The sequence below is a fragment of the Tarenaya hassleriana genome, unplaced genomic scaffold (assembly GCF_000463585.1).
Source record: "Tarenaya hassleriana unplaced genomic scaffold, ASM46358v1 Cleome3, whole genome shotgun sequence".
Taxonomy (NCBI): Eukaryota; Viridiplantae; Streptophyta; class Magnoliopsida; order Brassicales; family Cleomaceae; genus Tarenaya; species Tarenaya hassleriana.
In genome coordinates this window covers 3314068-3339221 of record NW_010966177.1, presented here as the reverse complement: position 1 = coordinate 3339221, position 25154 = coordinate 3314068, and the positions used below count along the sequence as shown (strand labels likewise).

Here is a 25154-nt window from a genome sequence, read left to right as displayed (position 1 = left end):
TAGATGTCATGATCAGTTGCTTCCCTTTATGTTGTCGGATTGTTGCAGTGATTTAGCCTTGTAATCTTACAGAATATATCATCTTTCTCTGGCTATTGGATAAAACGTTCCCCGAAAACCGAAATATGGAGACAATACAGACACCTATAACTGGAAAAGGTTCTTCATGTTCATGCATGAAACAAGTCGTCGCTTTCTTACAATTGCACTTTAGTTCAAGTATGGTTGAATAGCAAACGGCAAACCTTCTGTATAAGTACCTATATTATAATTCGACAAATCATACCTGTTAAGCTGCTTCGTACGAATTGCAATAAATTTCGAAGTTGGGTATGCAATGCAACTCTTTTCTATCTCTCTCTCACCCAAAGAATAGAGCAAACCTTAGAGCCTTCTTTGCAGCTGCTGGTTATTAGCACTGCTAAGTTCCGGAAGGCTTCCCGAGAATTTTTCATCGACTTATAGGTCTTTCCGATCCCGTCATTCTCTCTTTGCAGCAAGCTTCGTTACATCTTCAATAGCGGGTTTCGGGAAAGTTGTTCACCCATTCCGACCTTTGTTTCCAATCGATGTTTCCTTTCAGTTTGTATCCGGTGTCACGATCATCATGGCCGATATAATAGTCAGAAACGTTGTCGAGCTCAGGTTCATCTAGTCATAAGATTGCCTCGGGGATTCCGAGCTTTTGGCTGAGGTAAAACTGGTTCGGGATGTCGCATTTGTGGAGGTTCGAGACTTTGGAGTCGGTCTGCGTCGTCAAAGATAGCGACTCGGTGAAGGCAAGCAATGGCTCTAACAAGAAGCTGGAGTTCTCGTTCCGTCTCTCTTTCTCCTCCATCTCTTCCAACAACGATTTACTCGTGCTGATACCTGAAAGACATCAACCGTTTAGAAGGTTGAATCAAATTAATGCTTTCCATTTGATCATTCATTCGATCAAAAAGGAAGATCGCCACTCGCCTGCGAGATATCCACCATGAACATATCCGCTGAACTTCTCGCTCGTATGTTCACCAGTGAAGAAAATCCTGCCAACCGGGGCCTGGAGAAAAGCAACAATACAAGAAAACGTTCAAAAGCAAACCCCAAGTCTCAACTCTACAGAACAATTTCCAATTTGGGAAGACTCGATGTATGAATGGTGAAAACGCTTTGCACCTTCCTGCTAAACCAGGTGAGGTATTCTTGAAATTTACGAGTTCCTTCTTTGAACAGACAAAGAAAAGCACGTACTTTAATGTTTTTAGCGAGCTGGTTATCGGAAATAATCGGGTAATTGCTGTAACTGCCGCGTTGGAACCGGTTGTTCCACCATCTTGGGACGAGAATCTCTGTGGCATTGGGTATGTTCGGACCAAACATGTCTCTTAGAACAGACATTGCTTCTCTGAGAGTCTCACGATCGGACTGAGCTTCCACACGCTTGGATTCCCCATTGGTCAACGTCACGACGAGAAGATTGGAGCCTGGATAAGCATTTTCCATGTGCTGGTGATAAAGCAACAGATCAGCAGAAAGATAAGCCAAGCATAGTTTATATGTATAATTACAATAATTAATTGTTAATGTAAGGATATTAACAGTGTGGTGGGACGTTGATGTAACCTAACGTATAGTTTTATGCTAAAAATATCAGGCAGAGCACAAAGCATGGAGTTTTTCATGATAAAATAAGGAAAAAATGGGCAAATCTTATTTTGGTAGGGAGATGATGATGGATCGCAAATAACACGTACAGTGCCGTGATGGAGAAGTAATTTGAAGCTTTAGAAAAGCTTTTGTGCAGGGCAAAAAGGCCAAGAAAAATGTAAACCGGACTTTCGATTTTTTTTTTGTGACATCCAAACCCTAAGAGCTAAGCTGAACATATAAAACAAAAGCTTCAGTAATCTGGCAAGTTTGCTGACCTTAACACAAGAACAATGCCTTTTGGTTATAGTTTATTTATATATTAGTAGACATCTGACCCCAGAACATGAATCTAGAGTAGAGAATGCATGTGCCACGTACAAAAGAATGCGTTGCTATCAATGTATTCGTCCATAATTGCAATTATTTGTTAGTATGTGTAGAAGGATAATCTAGAAAATGAGAAAGAAAAAAAGTAAATAAATTGCATTAGATGCCAGCACAAGGACAGTGTATTACCCTTAGTATATAAATTGTTAAAAAAAATTATAAAATACTGAATTAGAGATCTATACGGTTTGTGCATATCTTTTGAGTGGACCGAACCAAGGCAACAAAAACAGAGACTCAATAGTAGAGCATGCAAGAGGAGGAACATAAACAAGGAATGAAACAGAGGCATTGGAACATGTATAGAAACTAACCTGCCAAAATGTGTAGTAGCCTCGTCGTTCATGTGCATAGATGAAGAACTCTTTACCCGGACCACAAGGCCAGAAACAGTACGGAAACTTGAGGAAGATCTTCGTGTACACGATCACATCGCATTTGTGTAATGCTTCGGTTTTCCATCTCTGTCATGAGATTTCGGGATTCTAAGTTAGTGCATAAGAGATTAAGTTCTGAATTGTCAAAAGTCCATGAACTGCAAATTATTCCGAGACCAAGTACTACCAGCTCTTTAATGTTTCATACTTAATGAACTACCTAATGAGAATTCAAAAACAGGTCTGAACTGATAATGGGTGGGATTTGCATACTTGCAACGCAAGTTTTGATAGATCATATCTTTTTCTATTGCTGGACCATATCTCAAAAGGTAAAACTGGGAAAATCATAGGTCTGCATTGTATAGTTTTCTATAGGCAACACAATATCATGTTTTTTCAACCTGCCTTGAAAGTGGTAAAGATGCCAAAGAAAGGTTAAACAAATCACACCACTATGGACTGAATTCTGTGGATCATCCCCATGCAAAACCCATTGTATTTGGTGTGTGGTTTGATATAAAGACAACTCGAAAATCTATGTCTGTCGTGATTTAACTAATGAGCTTCCAAATATTAAATGCCACACACAGGCACCATTAATTCTGACTTTCTAAACCTAATGCAATTTAATATTGTGGGCCTTAGGGTCTACAACAAGATGAAAAACTAATACGAGTGACCCCATATTCCCACAGATTCCGATACATTGAATGATTACGAATCCCCCTTTTTTGTGCAAGAAACAGTGTCACCCCCTATATCTTTTTATGTTTTAGTAGGCTAAAGATATTGCATTAAAGGTGTAATATATTTGCATTACCATAAAGTGCTATGATTCTGATGATCTTATAAAATAAAGTTAGAGAAAGACTTACGGGCAAAGAGGGCTTGAAGGAAATGAGATTGCTTTGGAGAACTCCAATACTAGCAGACACGATCAAATAATTAGCTTCGTATACGGAACCATCCTCTGTTTTCACTACGACCCCATTCCTCGAGTGTTGTACCTCCCTAACAACCTGCCATAAATTAATGCGCGAAAAACGTCAGGCTTAATCTTTGTGTTTTAGGATGATTAAAGAATCACTAATCACACAAAGATCTCTAATTAAAGAGATCAACAAATCACTAGTATGCCAGATTCCAAGATGAGCACAAACAAATGCAACCCAGCTGGATTTTATGGGAAACGAGAACAGCAATTAAACAATTAACATCATTAACGAAGAATCTGCAAAGATGGGGACAAGATTCACAAAAAGGAAACTTCGTGATAACAAAGTGAATTTGTGGGGGTTCTGGGGTCAGCTGTCAAACATGTTCGTCCTGAAACTTGCTGATATATGAGACAGTCATGGCAAATTCCCATTAAATGCAATTAATGTGACAATTCTCTCCGTGTATAAGATCATTGCACCTTCCTGCTAAACCAGGTGAGGTATTCTTGAAATTTACGAGTTCCTTCTTTGAACAGACAAAGAAAAGCACGTACTTTAATGTTTTTAGCGAGCTGGTTATCGGAAATAATCGGGTAATTGCTGTAACTGCCGCGTTGGAACCGGTTGTTCCACCATCTTGGGACGAGAATCTCTGTGGCATTGGGTATGTTCGGACCAAACATGTCTCTTAGAACAGACATTGCTTCTCTGAGAGTCTCACGATCGGACTGAGCTTCCACACGCTTGGATTCCCCATTGGTCAACGTCACGACGAGAAGATTGGAGCCTGGATAAGCATTTTCCATGTGCTGGTGATAAAGCAACAGATCAGCAGAAAGATAAGCCAAGCATAGTTTATATGTATAATTACAATAATTAATTGTTAATGTAAGGATATTAACAGTGTGGTGGGACGTTGATGTAACCTAACGTATAGTTTTATGCTAAAAATATCAGGCAGAGCACAAAGCATGGAGTTTTTCATGATAAAATAAGGAAAAAATGGGCAAATCTTATTTTGGTAGGGAGATGATGATGGATCGCAAATAACACGTACAGCTTCAGTAATCTGGCAAGTTTGCTGACCTTAACACAAGACCAATGCCTTTTGGTTATAGTTTATTTATATATTAGTAGACATCTGACCCCAGAACATGAATCTAGAGTAGAGAATGCATGTGCCACGTACAAAAGAATGCGTTGCTATCAATGTATTCGTCCATAATTGCAATTATTTGTTAGTATGTGTAGAAGGATAATCTAGAAAATGAGAAAGAAAAAAAGTAAATAAATTGCATTAGATGCCAGCACAAGGACAGTGTATTACCCTTAGTATATAAATTGTTAAAAAAAATTATAAAATACTGAATTAGAGATCTATACGGTTTGTGCATATCTTTTGAGTGGACCGAACCAAGGCAACAAAAACAGAGACTCAATAGTAGAGCATGCAAGAGGAGGAACATAAACAAGGAATGAAACAGAGGCATTGGAACATGTATAGAAACTAACCTGCCAAAATGTGTAGTAGCCTCGTCGTTCATGTGCATAGATGAAGAACTCTTTACCCGGACCACAAGGCCAGAAACAGTACGGAAACTTGAGGAAGATCTTCGTGTACACGATCACATCGCATTTGTGTAATGCTTCGGTTTTCCATCTCTGTCATGAGATTTCGGGATTCTAAGTTAGTGCATATTGTTGCAGTGATTTAGCCTTGTAATCTTACAGAATATATCATCTTTCTCTGGCTATTGGATAAAACGTTCCCCGAAAACCGAAATATGGAGACAATACAGACACCTATAACTGGAAAAGGTTCTTCATGTTCATGCATGAAACAAGTCGTCGCTTTCTTACAATTGCACTTTAGTTCAAGTATGGTTGAATAGCAAACGGCAAACCTTCTGTATAAGTACCTATATTATAATTCGACAAATCATACCTGTTAAGCTGCTTCGTACGAATTGCAATAAATTTCGAAGTTGGGTATGCAATGCAACTCTTTTCTATCTCTCTCTCACCCAAAGAATAGAGCAAACCTTAGAGCCTTCTTTGCAGCTGCTGGTTATTAGCACTGCTAAGTTCCGGAAGGCTTCCCGAGAATTTTTCATCGACTTATAGGTCTTTCCGATCCCGTCATTCTCTCTTTGCAGCAAGCTTCGTTACATCTTCAATAGCGGGTTTCGGGAAAGTTGTTCACCCATTCCGACCTTTGTTTCCAATCGATGTTTCCTTTCAGTTTGTATCCGGTGTCACGATCATCATGGCCGATATAATAGTCAGAAACGTTGTCGAGCTCAGGTTCATCTAGTCATAAGATTGCCTCGGGGATTCCGAGCTTTTGGCTGAGGTAAAACTGGTTCGGGATGTCGCATTTGTGGAGGTTCGAGACTTTGGAGTCGGTCTGCGTCGTCAAAGATAGCGACTCGGTGAAGGCAAGCAATGGCTCTAACAAGAAGCTGGAGTTCTCGTTCCGTCTCTCTTTCTCCTCCATCTCTTCCAACAACGATTTACTCGTGCTGATACCTGAAAGACATCAACCGTTTAGAAGGTTGAATCAAATTAATGCTTTCCATTTGATCATTCATTCGATCAAAAAGGAAGATCGCCACTCGCCTGCGAGATATCCACCATGAACATATCCGCTGAACTTCTCGCTCGTATGTTCACCAGTGAAGAAAATCCTGCCAACCGGGGCCTGGAGAAAAGCAACAATACAAGAAAACGTTCAAAAGCAAACCCCAAGTCTCAACTCTACAGAACAATTTCCAATTTGGGAAGACTCGATGTATGAATGGTGAAAACGCTTTGCACCTTCCTGCTAAACCAGGTGAGGTATTCTTGAAATTTACGAGTTCCTTCTTTGAACAGACAAAGAAAAGCACGTACTTTAATGTTTTTAGCGAGCTGGTTATCGGAAATAATCGGGTAATTGCTGTAACTGCCGCGTTGGAACCGGTTGTTCCACCATCTTGGGACGAGAATCTCTGTGGCATTGGGTATGTTCGGACCAAACATGTCTCTTAGAACAGACATTGCTTCTCTGAGAGTCTCACGATCGGACTGAGCTTCCACACGCTTGGATTCCCCATTGGTCAACGTCACGACGAGAAGATTGGAGCCTGGATAAGCATTTTCCATGTGCTGGTGATAAAGCAACAGATCAGCAGAAAGATAAGCCAAGCATAGTTTATATGTATAATTACAATAATTAATTGTTAATGTAAGGATATTAACAGTGTGGTGGGACGTTGATGTAACCTAACGTATAGTTTTATGCTAAAAATATCAGGCAGAGCACAAAGCATGGAGTTTTTCATGATAAAATAAGGAAAAAATGGGCAAATCTTATTTTGGTAGGGAGATGATGATGGATCGCAAATAACACGTACAGTGCCGTGATGGAGAAGTAATTTGAAGCTTTAGAAAAGCTTTTGTGCAGGGCAAAAAGGCCAAGAAAAATGTAAACCGGACTTTCGATTTTTTTTTTGTGACATCCAAACCCTAAGAGCTAAGCTGAACATATAAAACAAAAGCTTCAGTAATCTGGCAAGTTTGCTGACCTTAACACAAGACCAATGCCTTTTGGTTATAGTTTATTTATATATTAGTAGACATCTGACCCCAGAACATGAATCTAGAGTAGAGAATGCATGTGCCACGTACAAAAGAATGCGTTGCTATCAATGTATTCGTCCATAATTGCAATTATTTGTTAGTATGTGTAGAAGGATAATCTAGAAAATGAGAAAGAAAAAAAGTAAATAAATTGCATTAGATGCCAGCACAAGGACAGTGTATTACCCTTAGTATATAAATTGTTAAAAAAAATTATAAAATACTGAATTAGAGATCTATACGGTTTGTGCATATCTTTTGAGTGGACCGAACCAAGGCAACAAAAACAGAGACTCAATAGTAGAGCATGCAAGAGGAGGAACATAAACAAGGAATGAAACAGAGGCATTGGAACATGTATAGAAACTAACCTGCCAAAATGTGTAGTAGCCTCGTCGTTCATGTGCATAGATGAAGAACTCTTTACCCGGACCACAAGGCCAGAAACAGTACGGAAACTTGAGGAAGATCTTCGTGTACACGATCACATCGCATTTGTGTAATGCTTCGGTTTTCCATCTCTGTCATGAGATTTCGGGATTCTAAGTTAGTGCATATTGTTGCAGTGATTTAGCCTTGTAATCTTACAGAATATATCATCTTTCTCTGGCTATTGGATAAAACGTTCCCCGAAAACCGAAATATGGAGACAATACAGACACCTATAACTGGAAAAGGTTCTTCATGTTCATGCATGAAACAAGTCGTCGCTTTCTTACAATTGCACTTTAGTTCAAGTATGGTTGAATAGCAAACGGCAAACCTTCTGTATAAGTACCTATATTATAATTCGACAAATCATACCTGTTAAGCTGCTTCGTACGAATTGCAATAAATTTCGAAGTTGGGTATGCAATGCAACTCTTTTCTATCTCTCTCTCACCCAAAGAATAGAGCAAACCTTAGAGCCTTCTTTGCAGCTGCTGGTTATTAGCACTGCTAAGTTCCGGAAGGCTTCCCGAGAATTTTTCATCGACTTATAGGTCTTTCCGATCCCGTCATTCTCTCTTTGCAGCAAGCTTCGTTACATCTTCAATAGCGGGTTTCGGGAAAGTTGTTCACCCATTCCGACCTTTGTTTCCAATCGATGTTTCCTTTCAGTTTGTATCCGGTGTCACGATCATCATGGCCGATATAATAGTCAGAAACGTTGTCGAGCTCAGGTTCATCTAGTCATAAGATTGCCTCGGGGATTCCGAGCTTTTGGCTGAGGTAAAACTGGTTCGGGATGTCGCATTTGTGGAGGTTCGAGACTTTGGAGTCGGTCTGCGTCGTCAAAGATAGCGACTCGGTGAAGGCAAGCAATGGCTCTAACAAGAAGCTGGAGTTCTCGTTCCGTCTCTCTTTCTCCTCCATCTCTTCCAACAACGATTTACTCGTGCTGATACCTGAAAGACATCAACCGTTTAGAAGGTTGAATCAAATTAATGCTTTCCATTTGATCATTCATTCGATCAAAAAGGAAGATCGCCACTCGCCTGCGAGATATCCACCATGAACATATCCGCTGAACTTCTCGCTCGTATGTTCACCAGTGAAGAAAATCCTGCCAACCGGGGCCTGGAGAAAAGCAACAATACAAGAAAACGTTCAAAAGCAAACCCCAAGTCTCAACTCTACAGAACAATTTCCAATTTGGGAAGACTCGATGTATGAATGGTGAAAACGCTTTGCACCTTCCTGCTAAACCAGGTGAGGTATTCTTGAAATTTACGAGTTCCTTCTTTGAACAGACAAAGAAAAGCACGTACTTTAATGTTTTTAGCGAGCTGGTTATCGGAAATAATCGGGTAATTGCTGTAACTGCCGCGTTGGAACCGGTTGTTCCACCATCTTGGGACGAGAATCTCTGTGGCATTGGGTATGTTCGGACCAAACATGTCTCTTAGAACAGACATTGCTTCTCTGAGAGTCTCACGATCGGACTGAGCTTCCACACGCTTGGATTCCCCATTGGTCAACGTCACGACGAGAAGATTGGAGCCTGGATAAGCATTTTCCATGTGCTGGTGATAAAGCAACAGATCAGCAGAAAGATAAGCCAAGCATAGTTTATATGTATAATTACAATAATTAATTGTTAATGTAAGGATATTAACAGTGTGGTGGGACGTTGATGTAACCTAACGTATAGTTTTATGCTAAAAATATCAGGCAGAGCACAAAGCATGGAGTTTTTCATGATAAAATAAGGAAAAAATGGGCAAATCTTATTTTGGTAGGGAGATGATGATGGATCGCAAATAACACGTACAGTGCCGTGATGGAGAAGTAATTTGAAGCTTTAGAAAAGCTTTTGTGCAGGGCAAAAAGGCCAAGAAAAATGTAAACCGGACTTTCGATTTTTTTTTTGTGACATCCAAACCCTAAGAGCTAAGCTGAACATATAAAACAAAAGCTTCAGTAATCTGGCAAGTTTGCTGACCTTAACACAAGACCAATGCCTTTTGGTTATAGTTTATTTATATATTAGTAGACATCTGACCCCAGAACATGAATCTAGAGTAGAGAATGCATGTGCCACGTACAAAAGAATGCGTTGCTATCAATGTATTCGTCCATAATTGCAATTATTTGTTAGTATGTGTAGAAGGATAATCTAGAAAATGAGAAAGAAAAAAAGTAAATAAATTGCATTAGATGCCAGCACAAGGACAGTGTATTACCCTTAGTATATAAATTGTTAAAAAAAATTATAAAATACTGAATTAGAGATCTATACGGTTTGTGCATATCTTTTGAGTGGACCGAACCAAGGCAACAAAAACAGAGACTCAATAGTAGAGCATGCAAGAGGAGGAACATAAACAAGGAATGAAACAGAGGCATTGGAACATGTATAGAAACTAACCTGCCAAAATGTGTAGTAGCCTCGTCGTTCATGTGCATAGATGAAGAACTCTTTACCCGGACCACAAGGCCAGAAACAGTACGGAAACTTGAGGAAGATCTTCGTGTACACGATCACATCGCATTTGTGTAATGCTTCGGTTTTCCATCTCTGTCATGAGATTTCGGGATTCTAAGTTAGTGCATAAGAGATTAAGTTCTGAATTGTCAAAAGTCCATGAACTGCAAATTATTCCGAGACCAAGTACTACCAGCTCTTTAATGTTTCATACTTAATGAACTACCTAATGAGAATTCAAAAACAGGTCTGAACTGATAATGGGTGGGATTTGCATACTTGCAACGCAAGTTTTGATAGATCATATCTTTTTCTATTGCTGGACCATATCTCAAAAGGTAAAACTGGGAAAATCATAGGTCTGCATTGTATAGTTTTCTATAGGCAACACAATATCATGTTTTTTCAACCTGCCTTGAAAGTGGTAAAGATGCCAAAGAAAGGTTAAACAAATCACACCACTATGGACTGAATTCTGTGGATCATCCCCATGCAAAACCCATTGTATTTGGTGTGTGGTTTGATATAAAGACAACTCGAAAATCTATGTCTGTCGTGATTTAACTAATGAGCTTCCAAATATTAAATGCCACACACAGGCACCATTAATTCTGACTTTCTAAACCTAATGCAATTTAATATTGTGGGCCTTAGGGTCTACAACAAGATGAAAAACTAATACGAGTGACCCCATATTCCCACAGATTCCGATACATTGAATGATTACGAATCCCCCTTTTTTGTGCAAGAAACAGTGTCACCCCCTATATCTTTTTATGTTTTAGTAGGCTAAAGATATTGCATTAAAGGTGTAATATATTTGCATTACCATAAAGTGCTATGATTCTGATGATCTTATAAAATAAAGTTAGAGAAAGACTTACGGGCAAAGAGGGCTTGAAGGAAATGAGATTGCTTTGGAGAACTCCAATACTAGCAGACACGATCAAATAATTAGCTTCGTATACGGAACCATCCTCTGTTTTCACTACGACCCCATTCCTCGAGTGTTGTACCTCCCTAACAACCTGCCATAAATTAATGCGCGAAAAACGTCAGGCTTAATCTTTGTGTTTTAGGATGATTAAAGAATCACTAATCACACAAAGATCTCTAATTAAAGAGATCAACAAATCACTAGTATGCCAGATTCCAAGATGAGCACAAACAAATGCAACCCAGCTGGATTTTATGGGAAACGAGAACAGCAATTAAACAATTAACATCATTAACGAAGAATCTGCAAAGATGGGGACAAGATTCACAAAAAGGAAACTTCGTGATAACAAAGTGAATTTGTGGGGGTTCTGGGGTCAGCTGTCAAACATGTTCGTCCTGAAACTTGCTGATATATGAGACAGTCATGGCAAATTCCCATTAAATGCAATTAATGTGACAATTCTCTCCGTGTATAAGATCATACACACGAGATCATGACAAGACCCCCCACCAATTCATGGGGTGCTGTTCTCGGGTCATTGTATCTGTGTGCGAAGATAAAGCATGGAGACCCCACCGAGTTCACTATGTGCGGTAAAAGTGCCTCCCAACGCCTAGAGATCCATTTCTAATATCTCTCCTCCGTAGAAAATATGTCTACAATACGCAGTTTCAATCTAAGAAAACAGTTCGTGTAACGAGTTTCGTGGTTTCTTACGGTGACACTATTATCTAAATCTGATAAATTCTACATTTTGGTCATTCTAGTGTATACTGATGAAGCTATGTCCTCCTACCGACAAGCAATACCTCTCCTAAAAGCCAAAATCTTTCCCATCTTATAAAAATAAACGAACAAATGCAGACGAGAGTACTTGCTTAGAAAAGACGTGAACTTTTTCAGTGGGAAATCACCAAACACGTGAAAACCGCAATATCAAGCTTGAGGTATTAACTAGAGAATGAGGTGGAGGAAACACCAGTGCCAAAACAATGGCGAAAAAGGTTTATGGTAGACCTCAAAAATTAAATAAAAAAATGTGTATATATGCTACAGCTTTCAATTCCATTATAAACCCAAGCTGAAAGAATCTTGCTACTGTACAAAGTTGAAAACTTTAAAAAAAAATGCAAGGACAAAAGAGAGAAAATGGTACAAAAAACTCAGAGATTAGTTGACCGCATCAGATGGAAGATAGAAAAAAAAAAGTGCAAATCAAATTAGAAGGAACAGTTCCACAAATAAAACAATAAATAGAAATAAAAGAAAGGCAGAAGTAGCTTTCGCAAACAACGTCATTATGCTCCAAACTCCAAAAAAGAAGTCAATCATACCTCATCAATGGCAACAATGCTAAAAGATAATTTTGTGCATGCAAACAAAAACAGAGAGAACTTCCAATTTCTGATACCGTTGTGTGGTTAGTTATGTTATGTTCCTTTCCAACAGTACCCAACTCATGTTTGAAAATTTTCATGTAAATCTAAGATCAGCAAATTATTTTTTTAAGAAATCAAAGCCGAGAAGGAATCGTGAGAAAGGAATTTACCCTATTGAATTTGAGTCGATTGTCCAGGATTTTACCCTCAGATGTATAAAGAAATTCTTCAGCCATCTTGTACAGCAAATGTTCGTAGCCTCTTTCGTCAGCAACCAAAAATTCCCTCTCACCAAAGTCCACATACGTTGATATTGGCTCAACCTCTGAACCAAAAAAAAAAACAGAAGAAGGAATTCAAGCAATTAGCAAAACGTATATCGAACCCAGAAAGACGAAGATGATGCAGAAATTGTCCCCCGCACAATCAAATTTCAATCCTGAAGTAAGAATCAACAATGATTACCCAGAATCTGTGTTCTTGGACTTCCTTGCAACCAAGCAACCAAACAGTGAAATTAAGCAACAGCAATACCGAAATCAGAACTTACCTGCCATCTCGAAATCATGTAGGATAAAATCAATGGCAAGTTCTATCGGCGTCGTCGGTGACCTGAACGAATCGGAAAAAAGGATTTTGAAACAATATGTTCAATTCAGCCGTATAGAAAGGGATAGAGACGAGACGCACGAAGGTGCTTCGGCGGCTTTGCAGATATCATCGTCACGGTTAGACTCCAAGCTCTTCAGCTTCTGAATAGCCGAGTTGACAGCCTTCTTATACAAGTCAGTAGCCAGTCCATTCGGGATGATTTTTCCACTGCAACTCAATTCCCATCCATTGAACCAAATAAGTCAAACGCCCACAAACAACCAAAAACAGAGAAAATAAAACGACAAAACTTTTGGAAAACCTCCAAAATCAGTACGGCGCCGTTTACGGGAAAATACAACCATAAAAGGAAAATTCAAAATCAGTAGTGGATTCGGGTAATCGAAATCGAACCTCCGATCGTAGATATTGTAACGGGCATTGCTGTAATCGGAGAAGCACGTACGAAGATTAAACCTCGAAGCCAGCTCCCACACAGGATTCGACTCCTTACCTCCGACTCCAGCGATCCAACCGGCACCGAGCTCCACCGACACGCCGCCGAAGCTCTCCTTCCGGATCCTCCCGCCGATTCGGTCCGTTGCCTCCAGAATCAACACGTCTCGTACTCCGTTCTCCGCGAGCACCTTTGCCGCCGAAATACCTTGACAAAAACATCAAAAAAAGAACTCCAACAATGAGAGTTCGGAAAGATCCTTCGCGATATACAATACAAGTCTCGATCGGCGGGTATGCGAACCAGAGATTCCAGCGCCTATGACAATGACGGAGGCCGACGACGACGACGTATCCATGAACGACATCCAGAGAGAGAGAGAGAGAGAGTTGCTTGTTGGCGAGAGAAACGAATATCGAGGGGGGGGGAGAGACTTCATATAAGGGTGAAAAATCCTCGTCTACTCAGATTTTCTGGAGCGTGGGATACACGCGTTTTTTGGAGCTGTGAATTAAGTTGGCGGGGACTTGACGTAAGAAGTTCAAGGACAATTTTGTAATTTAAAGTCTTTAGTTTGATGATATTTAGGATTTCAGTTTCTATTCTATTTTTTTTTTATGTTTTTGGAATTTTACATTTTTAATATACATTTGGGAGAAAATTTGGGTAACTTTTTTTCATTGTTTTATTGTATTCATATCTTGTTTTAGTATGTCAAAAATTCAATTAAATCAATTGATATATATATATATATATATAAATTAAAATCGATTTACAAATCAATTATAACTTTTAAATCAAAGTAATTACGTATAAAAATAAATATTGAATCAAAATAAAAAATAATAGTAAATAATTTTAACACAAAATAAATAAAATTTGAAACCAACTAAAAAACCAAAATAGGGTCTATATAGATTTTATAAATAAAAAAATCAGAAAATTCAATATATGAATAAATCATTGATATTTTAAATAAATTGAAATAAAATATTAAAAAAGAGACGGATAATATAAAATATTTGTACGAATATTGAGTATAATAGGGAAGCATAATATTGTCTTGCAAATATCAAAATCCAATTTGGGCATGCGTGTGTGTGAAACATGCAATTTAAAAGAGGCATGTATAGAACAAGTGTTATGGTGCCGTGTCAGCAATGCGTGGCTGATGGAGCTGCCAAGCGTCCACCTGTTCTGTTTCTCTGTTTGTTTTCATCTCAATAAAATTAATTAATAATTGTTACCGTAAAATTATTTTCCCCTAAATCTTTAATATATAAAAGTAGAATGTGAACAATAGTTTAGATATAAAAATATTCATTTTTTTGTTTAAATTTAGCATAATAAAAACATGCCATTTGAGCCAACAAAAATATTTCAAAATACACAACAAAATAGAAATGTTTATTCGCATGTCTTATGATGTTATTACAAAACGTCCAAAGTAGAATACCCACGAGACAACGAGGAGGGCGATTATTATAATCGTCCGTAAAATAGTTTTTAAAATACCGAACGTGAAACAACTATATATATTTCATTGGGACACGACACGTTCTCTCATTGCTCACTCCGGCTTTCGGACTAAGAAGAAATACATCGGCGTGAAGATCTCTCTCCTATAAACACACACACACACACACACAAAAGAATAATTACAACGTAAATATATAATATAATCATCTCAATTTGACTAACAATTTAATTAACATTAACGAGTTATTATAATAGCATTAAACTATGTTTAATAATATGGAAATCTGTCACCTTCCTCCTTCGACCAAACCTTCGGCCGCCTTCTCCAAGAACTTTTGGACCCTCCCGCTCCCTTTCGGTGCGATTCCCATGCACTCTAAGGTCTTGACCTATATATATTACGATTCGAATTACAATATAATAATGGGTTAATTAAGCCTCAAATTACCGGTTAATGTCACATAAAAAAAAATTATGTATGGAGAAGGGGTTTCGTGTGAAAATATTTTACCATGAATCTGGTAAGTGATCGTCCGATGGCCGTGGCTCGGAAGTTACTGAACGAGAAATGGCTCTTGTCAATGGGTAAATACCACGGCACGCACGAGTCCTTTGCGATATCTTTCTCCCATATCACCTTTCACCCATAGAGTAATTGTTATTAGTATGCGTTCGCATCTCATTCCATGCATCATTTTTGGATATAAAAGCTATAATGTAAGATGCATTAATTAGATATATCGAATACTCACTTCGAAACCCGCTTGCTTCAAAGCGTCGAGGCATTTGGTAGTCAGCCTTACGTCTTCTAGACCGTCTCCGATCTCGATATCCGCCTATACAAACGTATATTTTGCAAGATTCACGGTGAAAAACGTAAGTTCGGAGAAAAAGTGGGGGAAAAAATATATGCATTGATATGGGTTTCTGTTAATGAAAATGAAACCTTGATTTTTCGATGTTCGGGATTATGGGGGTCGAAAGCATCGGTCATGCACCATTCATAGGCCGCGAAGCATTGGCCGGGTTTCAACACTCTGTAGATCTCTTTGTAGCATCCATACTATTTTCGGAAAAGAACTCGAAAGTTAAAACGAAACGAAAGGAAAAAGGGAAATGTTGAAGTTTACATACGGCGTCGGGTGCGTGGCATGTCGCCTCTATTGCATAAACCGCGTCGTAACTGTTGTCGGGAAACGGCATACTCATGAAGTCTGCCTGAAAATTTAACAGATAATAACAAAATCATCCACAAAAATGCAATTATCGGAGTTATCATTTATCGAATAGCAGCACGAGTGTTATGAGTTACGAAATCGATAGGGAAACTGCAGATCTAATTGGTTACCTTGACAAAGTTACATGTCTTGTCCAAACCGGCAGCCCGGTTTAGTTCCTACAGAAGTACGGTGAACACTAACTAACATGAACATGTCTAAATAGGGGAGATTATATACATCTAAAATCGCAAAAAAAATAAAAAATAAAAAATACGGCACGTCTAGATAATGTTAGGACTCGCAAGATGTATCAGGTTTTTTTTCAATGGATATGCACAACCATATATATATATATATATATATAGTTATATGTATACCTCGCCTCTTGTGATCTGATATTCGTTATTGTTGAGGCCGGTAATGGATGCTCGGCTGCGAAAGATCGACACGAAAAAAACAACTAAGAACAGCGAGATCGATTTCGTAAGTCGATATAATAGCAGAAACAAAAGGGATAACTTCATATATACATATATATATATATATATATATATATAGGTATTCAAACCTGAACAGAGCAATTTCCCTCAACGGTCCACCGATTCCGCATCCTACGTCTAAAACCTACAGATTCAGAAGACAAGAACATTTCGTCTTTAGTTCTTTGAATTCAAACATGAAATCGATGCAGAATGATCATTTCGACCAAAAAAAAAAAAAAAAAAAACCTTCTGTCCGGGTTTTAGGGCAAGTTGAAGGGCGATGAAATGCTCGTACCGCTTCATGCTCTCTCGAAACGTTTCTCCTCTCAATCTAAGAAAACGAGAGTTCGGGTTAGTAACAACGTTCATGCAATGTCACGAAGAACGAGATGATCACGTTTAGTGGCGGACCCATAAAATATTTCAAATGAGGGCAATATGAGAGTAAATTTAATTTTATAATGGAGGAATTTAATAATTTAAATTAAATTTTTATAATTTTTTTTGAGAAATTAAACATTTTTTTTATAAAGTGGGATATGTGACCCCGCTGTCTTGTGAATAGGTCCGTCACATTTACAAACGATTATTATTATTATTTTTACTACTTTTATTATTATTATTATTATTATTATTATTATTATTATTATTATTATTATTATTATTATTATTATTATTATTATTATACCTGTTTGCAAAATGGAAGGATTCTCCCCAACCGTACTCATAAAAGCTAGTCACAAGGTCGTAGTATCTGTTTGCCTGAAATATAATGACAAGAGAAATATAAATTATTAACAAATATAAAATTTAATGGTTTGGTTTTATGGGAGAGACGTGTGTAAAACTAATATTAGTTTTTATTAGTTTTGGTAAATTAGTTTCAATAATTAAAACCATGTATTAGTAACACGTGACTATAATGCATTAAACCTAGATCCGTCAATGGTTATATCCTTGAGCACATATATATATATATATATATATATATGTATATGTATAAACTAAATTAATAATAATCGGAGAAAATGAAAACAGTGAATGACAAGATATTAATTTTTTTTAACAAAAAAAAAAGATATTACCATGTCGCTGCAATTGGCTTTTCTCTCTTCCTCTCCTTCTCGAGTGACATGATATTTCTCATACCTGCATCATTGAGATTACTCTCTATAACTATAAACGAATTTGAAAAAAGGCAAAATAATAAAAATAATAATAATAATATATTAATGTATGGGTTTTATGAAGTTCAACGTATTCTATATTAAACGACCTACCACGTTTTCAAAGCCAATAAACCTTATAGAGATAAATATAATTACAAACAAATGAATAACTATGTTTTAAATTCTCGTATTTTGTCCTAAATATTTCCAAACTTGACAGATCAGCCAACCGAATGCATAGAATTTAATTTGTATTGATTAAAAAAATAAGGAAACTATTTTTTGTTTGGTAACAGAGTGTATTGGATTAATCTCGGGGACGGGAGTCAGCAATGTATTTTAAAATATATGTTTTCTTCCTAAATTTTAAATTCGGACTCGGAGCGGAATTAGTTAACGACCTGTTTTTTTTTTTCAAATAGATACGATTTCATTACATGCAATTTGAAAGGTCTGATGGACACATGTATTTGATTCATATGTATATATATATATATATATGAAGAAATGTACCAACTCTCTCGTCTGATTTATATCCGTATTAACGAAATTATTCTACTAATCTTTAAATTCTGAAAATGTATTTAAACTATAAAAAAATCAGAATCTAATATTAAACATCAAATTAATTACTACAGGTTATAAAAAATAAAACACGAAATTAAGATTGGAGTGAAGGGGATAATCACTTTTCGACTGCGGAGAGAACATCGGATTTATCGATCTTGCCACCAAGACCTGATGCGAGATCCATGGCTCCATATTTCGACATCGTCGTACGCTTGCTTTTGTTTCTGCTATTGTCTCAATTAAAAGAGCGTTAAAAAAAACATAAAAAAAAAACATAATACGAATGCATGGTACGCACATTTTCGAGACGGGGAAAATGTTGTTTCCGTACTAATTGACAATTTTTGTATGAGGTATTAAAACAGTTTTACATAAATCTCCATGTTATCATAATCAATGTTTAAAAAAAAAATATATAGCTAAAATTCATACATACCATTTTTTTCGTACTCTTAATTAATTCTTGTTATTTAATTGGTTTACATAAACCGTGTAAATGTTACCAAAAATTTGAAACAATACCATATATATATATATATATATGTATACATGTATGTATATATATATATATGTCCTTTAGAAGAACAAATTTATATTTACAATGAGAATTTTTGTTTACCAAAAACTCTTCGATGAATTCGTATAATCTAAATAACGTATCCGCATATACAACGTAAAAAGTTTTTAAATTATTTTTATTTTGTAAATGTAAAAATTCCTATCTTTCTAGTTCTTACTCAAATGGCACCGACGATGCATATGTATTAACGTATTTCCGACAAGAAGAGAGAGAGAGAGAGAGAGAGAGAGAGAGAGAGCGCTTACCGCCGACGCAGCAGTAAAGAGATTGATCACGACTGTACAGAAAACCAGTATGGATTTCAATGGATTTTAAAGAAGAAGACAGAGATAATATAATCTTTTTTTTATTATCGTCTAATTATTATTGATATTTTTTTTTATTTTTTATACTTTATAATAATGTCTTGGACCAAACTTGTGAGATTGTGTTTCGATCAGTAAATTTATTACGCTATTTATTTCCCCACCAGTTTTATTTTCCTCGACGGGCAAGCTATTACGTTTCCTTTTTCTTATTTGACTTTTTTTCCACAATTAATTTACGTGCCAATTTTGTTTATTTTTCTTTTTCTTTTTTGTTTTAGAATCGATTCAACCATCAATTTAGATCCTATATTTCAAACAAAAACGGAAAAAAAAATATTGGGTATTTATAATCCAACGGATTGGGATTTTTTTTGTTGTTGAAAAAAATATATATTTGCATTTGAAATTTTGAAGATGAGGAAATGGAGATATATTATTATGCATGCGATTGTTGCATATGACAACTTCTGGGTAGCCCATCACTGAAGATGAGGAAATGAAGTTACCAAGGTAATTTATTAGGCGATAACTTTATTATAGTCTGTACACCTGTCATCTTTATAATATAGTATTATATAAATACTATTGTTACACCTGTCATCTTGATAAAATTAATTTTTTTTGTATTAATTATTGAATAGGATGACATCGAAATTGCCTTATAAAGTATTTTTTTTTGTGTAAAAACTTATAAAGTAATTTTCTTATAGAGAAGATATAATGAGTGGTGGAATATATACATATATGGATTATTTTTAGGAATTGAAATCGTGTAGATGGACATATAAGATATGGGAGGCCGGGTATCAAATCATTGAACTAGCTAATTTTTCGTCATGTCAAGAACAAGTTCCAAAGAAACTTGTCAAGAACAAGTTCCAAAGAAACAGAAACAAGCAAACATGTGTTCGTAATTTTAGAAATTAAAGAGGAAAATATATAAAAAAAAAAAACACGATGGAAATTGAAATTTTAAAACGTCGCACCACGTTTTATTTTACATTGCCTCTTTTTTTTTCCTTGTCCTATGCTCACTCTGGTTTTCGGGCCAAGAAAAAATACATAGGCGTGATTATCTCCTTCCTAACCAAAAAAAAAAAAAAGAATTAGTACGCAAGAATCGTATATGTATCAAATTAGAAGAGAAAATTGAACAAATTATTTCGGTGTATATACTATGAATTTGTGTAATTTAAAAATTTTAATGACGTTATAATTTATATATGGGAAAAAGGAAAAAGCGAGGGCAATAGAGGGATTCTCTCACCTCCCTCCTTCGACAAATCCTTTGGACGCCTCTTCGAAGAAACGCAAAATCTTTGAGCTTCCTTTAGGTGCAAGCCCTAAGCATTCGAAGGTCCTTACCTATTGCCACATGATTCCCAAAAAAAAAAAAAAAGAATGATCGAAAATTGAAATGCGACTATATAGTATTCAAATATTACTGATTACAATAATAATAATAATAATGGACGAGCAGATGGAGAAATTTACCACAAATCTAGCCATGAATCGTCCAAAGGGCGTCCCTCGGAATTCTATTTCCGAGAAATAACTTTTCTCCATGCACGAGTACCATGGCACGGGCGAGTCCTTGGCAACATCTTTTTCAAATATCACCTTCATCCATATATAGAAATGAAACGATCATGAAAACTTTGGTTCCTTATTCATGTTAACATCATATTATATATCTCTTTTCGACACATAAATTTGATTAAGACAGTTTAGGGTGAACATTTCACTTCGAAACCAGCTTGCTCCAGAGCTTCGAGGCACGTAGTAGCCGGCCTTATGTCGGGCATACAAATCCCGATCTCTATATTCGCCTGCATGCGTATATAAAACGAATGTATTTTATAACTTTTGAACGTGAAAAAAGGAAAATGGATTTTGTTATACATTGAAACATGATCAACCTTTATTTGCTGGTGCTCGACATTATTCGGATCGAAAGCATCGGTCGTGCACCATTCATAGACCGCGAAACATCGGCCCGGCTTCAGTACTCTGAATATCTCTTTGTAGCATCCGTACTTAACGAAGAACAAAGCTCGAAATCAGAAAGACAAGAATCAGCGAAAGAAAAAGGCATATATATATATATATATATATATATATATATATGAATTATATGACCAATTTTGAAAAATATTGCATTACTGCATCGGGTGCGTGGCTTGTTGCTTCTATTGCGTAAATTGCATCGAAGCTGTTGTCGGGAAACGGCATGTCCATGAAGTTTCCCTGAACAAACATTCATCAATTTCAATCATAATGACTGACTGTATCGATTAGGTCATCGTTGAGAAAGTTGATAGAAATACAATACGACAGGATAAGCTTAATCACCTTAACAAAGTTGCATGTCTTGTCCAGACCCGCAACCCGGTTTAGTTCCTAAAAAACAGTTACAAAAAAAATAATAATAACACGAATCAAGGAGAGAAATATATATATAAGGGCATGAATTAACTTGTAAATAGAAATTTTATAACGATGAGAATCTAACACATAGTAGTCCCTCAAATCGGAGAAAAAAGGGGATAATACAATTAGCAATTGTAAGATATATTATATATGTTCCCCAAGTATATATGGATATATATATATACACACCTCCCCTCTAGTGATCTGATATTCATTATTGGTGATCCCCGTGACAGATGCTTGGCTGCGAAAGATTGTTGCCAACAATAAGTAAGATTATAAGCAAATTGAATCGATAAGCCGATTTTTTTTTTTTTTGGACAAATTGTAGCGATTTAAAAGAATAGAATACGGATCTTTTGACAAAAAAAAATGATAAAAGTCGATTAATTTGTACTGGGGGAGCGTAGATATTAGGATAAACTGCAAAAGTTTTTGATATATATGTATATATATATATATACAAGTACAAGAATAAGAAATCATTCACCTGAACTGAGCAATTTCTCTTAACGGTCCACCAACTCCACATCCAACATCTAAAACCTAATCAGAAAACACAAAAGCATTCATTTTTATAACTCGAAAGGATCAAAGATCAAAATGTTTGAATGGTGACAATGATGAACCTTTTGCCCTGGTTTTAGGCCGAGCCGAAGGGCGATGAAATGCTCGTGCCGTTTAATGCTCTCTCGAAAGGTTTCCCCTTTGTACCTAATAACAAAACCGATAATATGTATATGTATATATATATATATATATATATATCGTATCTAAATTATCGATGTTCATGCCGAGAGTGAAGGACCGAGCCCCACCTGTGCGCGAAATGGATGGATTCCCCAAAGCTGTACTCGTAAAAAGGAGTCATGAAACTGTAGAATTTATTTGTCTGAAATGCGTCACAAGAAAAACATGTTATGTGTAAAAATTTTATTTTCATTTATTTTAATATCGAAGAGAAAAATCATATATTTAATTACAACTTATACCATTTCAACAGATTCAGCTCTCCTCTCTTCCTCTGTTCCTCTAAACACCTGATATTTCTCATACCTGCTTGCATCATCAATGAGATCATTATCTTTACAATGATTTGGGGAATATATATAACAGTGGAATATGCTAAGGCTAAGCGTAAGTCGATTCGAGAATTTCCACGTAGACTCTGTAGTATATTACTGAATTTAGTATATCTTTTTAGATAAAAATTTAGTTATTTACATATATATATAACAAAAAAAAAAAACAATAAAATACCGGTGAATACCTTTTATTTTCCTTTTAGATAATCCCAAATAAAATTTTAGAAATAAGAAAAGATCATACGTTTTGGTTAATTAACAAAGAGAAGGATAAAAGTACAATTTTTTAATTTTTAATTTTATTTTAAAAGTAGAAAGAACGTTCACCTGTCGGCAAAAGAAATAGAATCGGATTTATCGATCTTGTCACCACTGATGATGATTCCCGACGCAAGATTCAGAATATTGAATTTCGACATCCTCAATGATCCACCACAAATCTATTTGATAGTATAATTTCCAGGAAAAATAGTTATCAAAAGGAAAAAAAAAATTGAATATGAAAAGAAGTTGAAAACCCTAGAATTCAGTAATCAAAATTGAATATGAAAAGAAGTTAATAACTGAAAATTTTACTCTTTTTTTTAAAAAATATTTGTGAGATTCGAACCTTGAGTGTGGGAGATGCAATCGTTCTTGACGGCAGAAAATTTTACTGACTTTTAACACAAATACAGTAATATCATGCAGAATCGTGGTATTTCATATATACACAGAACATCAAGGAAGTAATACTAACTAAAACAATGATATGTATGTATGTATGTATGTATGTATGTATGTATGTATGTAATCCAGTGGCGGACCTACGTGGAGATGAGTGGGGGCACTGGCCCCCACTGTTTTTTTCCTTTTAATGTATGTATGTATGTATGTATGTATGTATGTATGTATGTATGTATGTATGTATGTATGTATGTATGTATGTATGTATGTATGTATGTATGTATGTATGTATGTATGTATGTATGTATGTATGTATGTATGTATGTATGTATGTATGTATGTATGTATGTATGTATGTATGTATGTATGTATGTATGTATGTATGTATGTATGTATGTATGTATGTATGTATGTATGTATGTATGTATGTATGTATGTATGTATGTATGTATGTATGTATGTATGTATGTATGTATGTATGTATGTATGTATGTATGTATGTATGTATGTATGTATGTATGTATGTATGTATGTATGTATGTATGTATGTATGTATGTATGTATGTATGTATGTATGTATGTATGTATGTATGTATGTATGTATGTATGTATGTATGTATGTATGTATGTATGTATGTATGTATGTATGTATGTATGTATGTATGTATGTATGTATGTATGTATGTATGTATGTATGTATGTATGTATGTATGTATGTATGTATGTATGTATGTATGTATGTATGTATGTATGTATGTATGTATGTATGTATGTATGTATGTATGTATGTATGTATGTATGTATGTATGTATGTATGTATGTATGTATGTATGTATGTATGTATGTATGTATGTATGTATGTATGTATGTATGTATGATAAGCTTACTGGCAAAGGTTGCGAAAACGGAAAAGCAAGTGCTCGCAGGTTAAGCTTGTGCAAAAAACTGCTGCGGTTTCCAATGGTATTTAAAAAATTGCGTGAGAGAAGCACTTGTTTTTAATTATTGAAAATAAAAGGGACTGAACATTTATTTATAAAATATCTCATAAAATACAAAAATATTCTTTAAAAAAAAAATCGAGCCTGCAAATCCTAATGGGCGATTAATGTTTTATAATGCTATTAATATTTTCTTAAGATTTTTCATAAAAACATTTACCACGTTTATCATTTCGGATTTTGTATTCTAGAGATTTTGATTTACTATCGTCGGAAAACATTAAATTTTGGTTATTTTCGGTTTCGGATGAAAATATATTCACTTTCCAATTTTCAACAAGAAACCATCGGAATCTCGCCGGAAAAGGTTTATTTTTTAATTATTTTCGATAAAAACCGATTTAATATGATATGCAATTTATATTTTTTACACAGATTTAATAGAAAAATGGTATAGAATCACAATATTATCTTGTTGGTGATTAAACTAGAATAGATCTCTTTGTGAAAATTTTCGAATTATATCCTAATTGGATCAAACTATCGGTGAACTTCTGAATTATAAAATAAAAAAAAATCAAGAAAAAGAGAAATAAAAAAAAAAACGTGTATGTTCTATAATTGCAAAAAAAAAAAAAATCGGATTACTATTGTTGAGTAAAGAACAAGGGCAACTAGATAAGTCGTTACAAAGCAAGTCACATTAAAATCTTTTTAAGAAAAAGACATATGTGGACCAAAAACAGAAATCTCATCTTATCGCAGAAAACTCCGTGTATACAAAAGATTTGCAATATAAGACGCCGTTTATAAAATTTTCAATGAGAAGAAGAGAAAAAACTATAGAAACGAAAAAGGAAAAAAAAAGAAGAAAAAGACGAATTTCGAATAATTAAGCAACTGGAGCAAATAACGTTAAGACAGTGGTATAAAGGTTTTTTTGTTCCATCCACATGAAAATATATAGTTTGGATAATTCGATGGATTTTTC

At 35.6% G+C, this 25154-nt stretch overlaps 5 protein-coding genes across 7 annotated transcripts; all 5 read right to left on the bottom strand.

Annotated features, from left to right (window-relative positions):
• Positions 1-126: 126 nt before the first annotated feature.
• On the bottom strand, positions 127-5451 carry LOC104820132 (polyamine oxidase 1-like). The gene is made up of 8 exons (XM_010550504.1): positions 5380-5451; positions 4850-4999; positions 3892-4146; positions 3275-3442; positions 2334-2483; positions 1234-1488; positions 961-1042; positions 127-870 (listed from the first exon to the last, which is right to left on the bottom strand). The coding sequence occupies exons 1-8, from the start codon at positions 5449-5451 to the stop codon at positions 656-658; spliced, it is 1347 nt and encodes a 448-aa protein (XP_010548806.1). The 3' UTR covers positions 127-655.
• LOC104819090 (polyamine oxidase 1-like) lies at positions 5123-7480 on the bottom strand. Its single transcript, XM_010548984.1, has 4 exons — positions 7330-7480; positions 6230-6484; positions 5957-6038; positions 5123-5866 (listed from the first exon to the last, which is right to left on the bottom strand). The coding sequence occupies exons 2-4, from the start codon at positions 6479-6481 to the stop codon at positions 5652-5654; spliced, it is 549 nt and encodes a 182-aa protein (XP_010547286.1). The 5' UTR covers positions 6482-6484; positions 7330-7480; the 3' UTR covers positions 5123-5651.
• Positions 7481-7602: 122 nt separating this feature from the next.
• On the bottom strand, positions 7603-13646 carry LOC104819089 (polyamine oxidase 1). Its single transcript, XM_010548983.2, has 10 exons — positions 13537-13646; positions 13191-13440; positions 12876-13004; positions 12736-12797; positions 12356-12510; positions 10751-10894; positions 9810-9959; positions 8710-8964; positions 8437-8518; positions 7603-8346 (listed from the first exon to the last, which is right to left on the bottom strand). Exons 1-10 carry the CDS (start codon positions 13598-13600, stop codon positions 8132-8134), a joined length of 1506 nt encoding a protein of 501 aa, XP_010547285.1. The 5' UTR covers positions 13601-13646; the 3' UTR covers positions 7603-8131.
• A 965-nt stretch (positions 13647-14611) lies between these two features.
• Positions 14612-19073, bottom strand: LOC104819087 (cycloartenol-C-24-methyltransferase-like). 2 transcript variants are annotated; one of them, XM_010548981.1, is made up of 14 exons: positions 18979-19073; positions 18273-18377; positions 17500-17563; positions 17103-17176; positions 16661-16745; positions 16501-16556; positions 16310-16364; positions 16061-16108; positions 15847-15930; positions 15659-15775; positions 15465-15548; positions 15224-15349; positions 15004-15101; positions 14612-14855 (listed from the first exon to the last, which is right to left on the bottom strand). In XM_010548981.1, exons 2-14 carry the CDS (start codon positions 18353-18355, stop codon positions 14804-14806), a joined length of 1026 nt encoding a protein of 341 aa, XP_010547283.1. In that variant the 5' UTR covers positions 18356-18377; positions 18979-19073; the 3' UTR covers positions 14612-14803. The 2 variants fall into 2 exon arrangements, with proteins under 2 accessions (XP_010547283.1, XP_010547284.1); XM_010548982.1 differs by having other exon boundaries at positions 18273-18380; positions 18979-19053.
• A 773-nt stretch (positions 19074-19846) lies between these two features.
• Positions 19847-24206, bottom strand: LOC104819086 (cycloartenol-C-24-methyltransferase-like). 2 transcript variants are annotated; one of them, XM_010548979.2, is made up of 15 exons: positions 24110-24197; positions 23167-23215; positions 22884-22996; positions 22464-22527; positions 22290-22363; positions 22101-22185; positions 21962-22017; positions 21661-21715; positions 21394-21441; positions 21205-21288; positions 20961-21077; positions 20787-20870; positions 20536-20661; positions 20309-20406; positions 19847-20124 (listed from the first exon to the last, which is right to left on the bottom strand). In XM_010548979.2, exons 3-15 carry the CDS (start codon positions 22973-22975, stop codon positions 20073-20075), a joined length of 1035 nt encoding a protein of 344 aa, XP_010547281.1. In that variant the 5' UTR covers positions 22976-22996; positions 23167-23215; positions 24110-24197; the 3' UTR covers positions 19847-20072. The 2 variants fall into 2 exon arrangements, with proteins under 2 accessions (XP_010547281.1, XP_010547282.1); XM_010548980.1 differs by lacking the exon at positions 23167-23215 and having other exon boundaries at positions 24110-24206.
• Between the last annotated feature and the right edge of the window lie 948 nt (positions 24207-25154).

What these genes read in the sequence shown, in the direction of transcription:
- LOC104819086 (XM_010548980.1), bottom strand. Translation starts at nt 22,975, where the DNA reads ATGTCGAAATTCAATATTCTGAATCTTGCGTCGGGAATCATCATCAGT. An exon ending in CAAGCCACGCACCCGATGCA is followed by an intron (nt 21,078 to 21,204) that starts GTAATGCAATAT and finishes TTCTTCGTTAAG; the next exon opens with TACGGATGCTACAAAGAGAT. An exon ending in GATTCATGGCTAGATTTGTG is followed by an intron (nt 20,407 to 20,535) that starts GTAAATTTCTCC and finishes ATGTGGCAATAG; the next exon opens with GTAAGGACCTTCGAATGCTT.
- LOC104819087 (XM_010548981.1), bottom strand. Translation starts at nt 18,355, where the DNA reads ATGTCGAAATATGGAGCCATGGATCTCGCATCAGGTCTTGGTGGCAAG. An exon ending in AGGGAAATTGCTCTGTTCAG is followed by an intron (nt 16,365 to 16,500) that starts GTTTGAATACCT and finishes GATCTTTCGCAG; the next exon opens with CCGAGCATCCATTACCGGCC. An exon ending in CATGCCACGCACCCGACGCC is followed by an intron (nt 15,776 to 15,846) that starts GTATGTAAACTT and finishes TTCCGAAAATAG; the next exon opens with TATGGATGCTACAAAGAGAT.
- LOC104819089 (XM_010548983.2), bottom strand. Translation starts at nt 13,600, where the DNA reads ATGTCGTTCATGGATACGTCGTCGTCGTCGGCCTCCGTCATTGTCATA. An exon ending in CATAGGCGCTGGAATCTCTG is followed by an intron (nt 13,441 to 13,536) that starts GTTCGCATACCC and finishes GTTTTTGTCAAG; the next exon opens with GTATTTCGGCGGCAAAGGTG. An exon ending in CCTTCAAGCCCTCTTTGCCC is followed by an intron (nt 9,960 to 10,750) that starts GTAAGTCTTTCT and finishes ATCTCATGACAG; the next exon opens with AGATGGAAAACCGAAGCATT.
- LOC104819090 (XM_010548984.1), bottom strand. Translation starts at nt 6,481, where the DNA reads ATGGAAAATGCTTATCCAGGCTCCAATCTTCTCGTCGTGACGTTGACC. An exon ending in AGCTCGCTAAAAACATTAAA is followed by an intron (nt 6,039 to 6,229) that starts GTACGTGCTTTT and finishes GCTTTTCTCCAG; the next exon opens with GCCCCGGTTGGCAGGATTTT. An exon ending in TCATGGTGGATATCTCGCAG is followed by an intron (nt 5,867 to 5,956) that starts GCGAGTGGCGAT and finishes GATGTCTTTCAG; the next exon opens with GTATCAGCACGAGTAAATCG.
- LOC104820132 (XM_010550504.1), bottom strand. Translation starts at nt 5,451, where the DNA reads ATGAAAAATTCTCGGGAAGCCTTCCGGAACTTAGCAGTGCTAATAACC. An exon ending in GCTACTACACATTTTGGCAG is followed by an intron (nt 1,489 to 2,333) that starts GTTAGTTTCTAT and finishes CTTTATCACCAG; the next exon opens with CACATGGAAAATGCTTATCC. An exon ending in TCATGGTGGATATCTCGCAG is followed by an intron (nt 871 to 960) that starts GCGAGTGGCGAT and finishes GATGTCTTTCAG; the next exon opens with GTATCAGCACGAGTAAATCG.